Source organism: Nicotiana attenuata, chromosome 6 (assembly GCF_001879085.1).
Source record: "Nicotiana attenuata strain UT chromosome 6, NIATTr2, whole genome shotgun sequence".
Lineage (NCBI taxonomy): Eukaryota > Viridiplantae > Streptophyta > Magnoliopsida > Solanales > Solanaceae > Nicotiana > Nicotiana attenuata.
In genome coordinates, this window is record NC_031994.1 from 38,325,579 (window position 1) to 38,331,640 (window position 6,062).

At 37.6% G+C, this 6,062-nt stretch overlaps 1 protein-coding gene across 1 annotated transcript in view; it reads left to right on the forward strand.

Annotated features, from left to right (window-relative positions):
• LOC109226854 (E3 ubiquitin-protein ligase KEG-like) overlaps nucleotides 1-4,194 on the forward strand; it is a 5,332-nt gene extending 1,138 nt beyond the window's left edge. The window contains exons 2-5 of the mRNA XM_019391744.1: nucleotides 1,537-1,917; nucleotides 2,012-2,103; nucleotides 2,192-2,665; nucleotides 3,072-4,194. Of these exons, the coding sequence (XP_019247289.1) occupies nucleotides 1,546-1,917; nucleotides 2,012-2,103; nucleotides 2,192-2,665; nucleotides 3,072-4,035 (1,902 nt within the window). The 5' untranslated portion in view covers nucleotides 1,537-1,545 and the 3' untranslated portion in view covers nucleotides 4,036-4,194. The remainder of the gene's footprint in view (nucleotides 1-1,536; nucleotides 1,918-2,011; nucleotides 2,104-2,191; nucleotides 2,666-3,071) is intronic.

The following is a 6,062-nucleotide window of genomic DNA, read 5'->3' on the forward strand; positions in this document are numbered from 1 at the left end:
GAATTGGAGGAGATTTAAACTCTGCCCCTGTTTGGTGCATTTGGAAAATGGGAGTAGAGAGTGAGGAGTGCAGTAAGCAATTTTTGGTTTTGGATGGTCTACCTTGTATTGACACACTTCAGCTAGCAGAAAGAGCTTAAAAAACTCGCCTGGATTTCTTAATTTCCAGTTGAGAGAAAACATTTCTCTATCAAGCGAGAGGGTTAGAACAAAATTTCAGGAAAACATAGTTTGGTTTAAGTTTTGGTTGTTCTATAGCTCTTTGTAAGTCTACACATTTTTTAGATGGGCACGGTTTTGACAGTGGACATGTTTGGTAGTTCAACTATTATTATTCATCTAGCTCAACTGTTCTTTTCTTCTTGATACTGAGTATTAATAAAATCTTATCTTATCAAAAAATAATTTCTCCTTTTTCGCTTTTCAATGGAGTTTCTGTTTATCTCTATTGGATCCCTACAAAATCACATGGGTGTCTTGTGTCGTATCGAGACCCCCGCATGATGGCAACTTTGAGTTTGCTTCAATGGTTCATGGAATAGCATCCTTTTTGGTTTATAGATTTAGTGACTAGGCATGTTTAGTTGGGTAATGTGTTGAGTGCATCTACATAGATACTTGAGAGGGCCTCCAATTTTATACTCTTTGCATTAACATGTCTATTTAGTTACTAGGCAACCATTTAAGATGGGAACTTAAAGAAATTTCCTAAAGCGTACCTTTATGGTAACCTAATTTTATTTTCCTTCTCTGTGTGCATTGTTTTCAAGTAGTTTATGGTGGCAAGCATGGGCACCTACTTTGATAATCCAACTACTTTGTTAAAAACCTGAACCAGTTAATACCTAAATTACAACTATGGGGTTAAATAAAAAAGCAGGTTTTTAGGAAATTAGTTTTATCTGGACCCACAATATAGATTAGAGTGCATGGCTTCCATTGTATCAGCGAAAGAGTGACTAGAATTTTTTTTGGGATTTGACCTCCAAAATCTTAGTATAACCTGTCTTCTGGGACGTTATGACAGGAGCATTGAAAGACGATGGGCATGCTGAACTTAGAACTTTGCAATTACATATGGTTTATGGAAGAAATATGCCACTATTAGCTCTCTTTACTACATCTGTAGAGCCTAAGTCTAGTCTTAAATTGAGACTATTGTTTGTTGACTATTTTCACCATTGAAGTCATCTGTAAAAGCTTTATTACAGAAGCTTTCGAGTCACTTCAAGATTCTTTTTGACATCCCTGCTATTCTGATATACTTAGATGACTCAATATCAAAGATACCTGGATCCTAAATCTATGTTGAAATTATAGAACTTCACCGCATTTTTGAGGAGCATCATAGGGTAAACTGTTCTTCCTTCAAGAAATTCTCAGTTTCCATCGTCTTAAAAATGTTTCGTGAGGAATTAATAATTCAGTTATGACATGTCTGATTTTATGTACTGGTGGAAGTTTCTATAACATGCAGTCCAAATTGTGGTTTTTGATCTCATGCTCTTTTTCTGTTTTTTGTCTTTACCCTCGTAGCTGGGGAAAATGGCTAAAGATGTCAAAGTATCTCCTTTGGCAACCTCTTTCGATTATGAGCTTTATGACGGAGATCCTGATCATCTTAGAACTGTTGTTGCTGCACCTACCCCACCTGGTCCTTATGTTGATCCTGCATCAATCAAACTTAGACACAGGATTGGGCGTGGATACTTCGGTGATGTTTGGTCAGCCACACATCATCAGTCAGCTACCGATTACGATGAGAATCATGATGTAGCTATAAAGATGTTACATCCTATAAATGAGGATCAAGTAAAGGCTTTCTTAAGTAAGTTTGAGGAGTTATGGGTAAATATGAAATCTAAACAACTCCAAGGTGTTTGCTGGTTGCATGGCATCTCTGTAATATCTGGAAAGGTGAAAGTCTATCTGCATCATTTCTGTTAGGTCTATATGGATCCTTAGAATTGGTTTATTCTCTTAACTCTCTTAATATTGTTTCGGTGGATAGATCTGTATAGCTATGAGATCCTATGAGGGGTCAGTTGGTGACAAAATGGCTCGGCTGAAAGGAGGGAAGCTTCAGTTACCTGATGTTCTTAGGTCGTTGACTTGAACATTTATTAGGAAGGTAAATTTTTTTCATTACGACACATGGCTCTTGCTAATACAGGGTGCTAATTGCTTACAGATATGGTATTGAATTGGCTAAAGGAATACAAGAGTTGCATTCAATGAATGTCTTGGTTCTGAACCTTAAGCCAACTAATTTTCTTCTGAATGAACATGACGAAGTGTTCCTTGGAGACTTTGGGATTCCGTATCTTCTTCTTGTAGTTCAACCACCTGATTCAGATCTAGCATTAAGGGTTGGAACTCCAAACTACATGGCTCCGGAACAGTGGGAACCTGAGGTTAGAGGCCCAATAACTTGCGAGACTGATGCTTGGGGATTTGGATGCAGCATTATTGAGATGTTGACTGGTGTTCAGCCCTGGTTTGGCAAACCAGTCCAAGATATATATCGTTCAGTGGTGGTAAACCAAGAAAAGCCACAACTTCCTGGTGGCCTACCCACTGCCATTGAGAATGTTCTCAATGGCTGTTTTGAGTATGATCTCCGCAATCGACCTCTGATGGTGGACATTTTGCAAGCATTTGAAAGGTGTCTCTCTCTCTCTCTCTCTCTCTCTCTCTCCCCCAACTTCTTGTTTCTCTTCCAGCTGCCTTATTCCTTAGTTTGCAGTCTTAGATGTCTATTGAGTGTCATAATCCTTTCTCCTTAGTTTGCAGTCTTAGATGCCTATTGAGTGTCATAATCCTTTCAATTTTACTACTTCGTTAGCTTTAGCCAATCAGTGCTGTTCTCCACCTATCCCTCACCTGCTTACATCTGATTTTCATTTTTCATATTAGAAAACAAAAAGTTTAAGTTCGAATATTTCTCTTCTATCTTATTTCGACTTGATTATTGATTCCTAACACAAACACTATTGGAAGAATACATGAATATGTTTTCTTTGTGCGATAATGTAAAGTTCACAGAAATTTAATTGCACCTCAATTGGCAGCTCGCAGAATGCTGTTTATAGTGAAGGAGAGTGGAGCGACATAGGAGGGACTCTGTCTGTTGTCAAAAGCAAAACCCGTGGCTTTACCACATGGTACCTTTCAAAAGATCTTCTTCAAGTGGGAGATACTATTCGCTCGAGAAAATTGTTGAACTCTGGAAAGTCTCAAGATTTGGCTGTGTTGGAAGGAAGTGTTGTTGGTCTGGAGAAAGATACTGATCGAGATGGATTTGTTCTGGTACGTGTCCCCAATTTGCCAAGCCCTCTGAGGGTAAATACATCAACCATAGAGAGGGTTACATGTGGTTTGGCAGCTGGGGATTGGGTGCGTTTAGTCAATGAAAATAAGCAGCACTCTTCTTTGGGTGTCCTGCACTCTGTGCAGCGTGATGGAAATGTAAGTGTTGGTTTTTTAGGCTTAGAAACTTTATGGACAGGACATTCCTCTGAAGTCCAAAAGGTGGTCCCATATTTTTTGGGACAGTTTGTGCAATTGAAATCAAATGTTGAAACTCCCCGGTTCGAATGGCCTCGGAAAAGGGGAGGGGGATGGGCTAGTGGGAGAATATCGCAGATATTTCCAAATGGGTGTCTTCTTGTTCAATTTCCAGGAAGGATAGTGTTTGGTGATGAACCTAATACTTTCTTGGCTGATCCAGATGAGGTGATTCAAGTGTCTTTTGATACATGTCCTGGCATTATCGAAAAGTATCAGCACCTTGAGGATTTTCACTGGGCTATTCGACCACTTTCTATTGCGTTTAGCCTATTTACAGCAGTAAAGCTTGGTGTATCTGTAGGAAAATGTATTAAATCTAAGCTGAAGAAGGACCTGAAGAATCACCAGACCTCCGGTGATGGTCGTACTCAAGATGGTGAAGTTGGTGGCAAGTCGGCCTGGCTTCGGCCAAATGTTGCAAATATCCTCTTTAAAGAAGGTGCTGCCTCTGCTACTGCTAGATAATCTCTACTTATTATTGGTGGAAATCGTGTAAATATGTAGTGGATTTCCAAAGTACAGTAGCGCAAAACTTTGTATTATATGGCGCTAAACTTTGTATTTTATGTGAATTTGTGATGTGTACATGTTTTGTAAATACAACCTCTGAACATCTCTGAAATGCTAGCCGTGTGAACCTGTTCGCAAAATCGCAATGAATGCAAGTCTCTGATGTAATTAAAAGGGAAACAAGGCATCCAAGTTAAGATTGTCGAAAAATACTCAATTTAAGTTATATTGTACTGACAATATAGAGCTTTTATGTAGTTTCAATGTAGTTTAATTTGTGATTGCAAAGTTAGCCATCATTTTTAATCATGTTACTGATTAATGTGACGAAAACTACTTATTACAACTATATTATACGTGAACGGATTGTGTAAATGTTTTTTGCATGCATGAGGCAGTTCGGGCTTCTCCTGCATGTCATCCCTTCTCTTTTTTTTGGTAACATGAACCTGATATATTTATCATGTGTATTATGAATATCTTGTTACTCTCTTGTATTTTTATTTGATGAAAAAAGCTTAATATTCTCTTTAAAAATGTCACCATCAGGTCAAAATGAAGACGAAATGAAAGGTAAACAAAAGGGTTAAAAAAAGGGTGAAATTTAAAAATAGCCAGATTTACAACTGTCACTATTAGAAATCCGGTAAAAAGCAACCACAAAAAGCGACCAAAGTTGGTCGCTTATAGGCCTAAAAGCGACCAAAAAGCGACCAAACATGCCTGGTCGCTGTATTGCTGGTCCCTTTATCTTAGGGACCAACGTTGGTCGCTAATTAGCGACCAACTTTGGTCTCTAAGGTAAAAGGACCAAATATTCCGGGTATTGACTATAACGACCAACTTTGGTCGCTTTATTATTTTAATAATATAATTTTGGCGACCAAAGTTGGTCTCTAAATGTAAAATACGTTATTTATTTATTTATTTATTATTAGTCATAAAAAAGCAACCAACTTTGGTCTCTAATCCAAATATTATATTTTAAAATCTGAAAAATAGAGATCAAGGTTGGTCGCTATTTTATTAATTTTTTTAAATTTTTTTTAAATATAAGCGACCAAAGTTGGTCGCTATTTTTCCAGAAATTGTTTTTTTTAATGGAATAGCGACCAAGGTTGGTTGCTTTTTTAGAAATCTGGGTAAAAAGAGACCAACTTTGGTCGCTATTGCCCAGAAAATTATTTTTTTAAATGAAAAGCGACCAAAAAGAGACCAAAGTTGGTCGCTTTTCTGGGTATTATTTTGGCAGAAACTGCATGTTTTGGCAGCTACACCACCTGCCAGCATACCAAATCCCTATTACAAGCAACAATAACAACAATACCAACAACAACACAACAACAACAACATTAAAACCAACGAAGTATAAAGTTCAATAGAACTAACACATTAAGCTAACAAAACTAAGTTAACGCTTATTACAAGCCCATTCGAAAACTGGTTCTATTGTCTAGTTCAAAGTATATAAAGTACTCAAGGAGTGTTCTTTCAGCATCCTCGTCCGAAAGTTGGATTGCCTCGCCCGACTCATTAGGTGGCTGACTGCGTATGAATTCCTACCACATCAGCTTGTTGAAGCGAGCCTATAAGAAAAATTCAATTAAATTAGTTATTTCAAAATTTATTATAAAAATAAATAAAAATACTTAATGAAAAGTAAAAACTACATGTTATAGTCGAGGCTCGACCCTCGACCCACCTTTCTGAATCGGTCTCTTTCTTCTTCTTTACAATCCATTGAATAGCTTATGATCTTGCTTCATTGCATCATAAAGCTGTCTTGGTGGGCTTTGGTGATTATCCTCGGGATGAACTTGGATACAGAGAATAACTTGGATACTAGTCTGACAGGTGTGTCTTTTGATCAATGTTGTTTCTCCAGTTATGCGACAATTGATGATGAGAAGGCAATAACACGTGTTTCAAATAGTGATGGTGTAGGCAGGAATTTTAACATTTCCTAAGTAGATAAAAGAAAG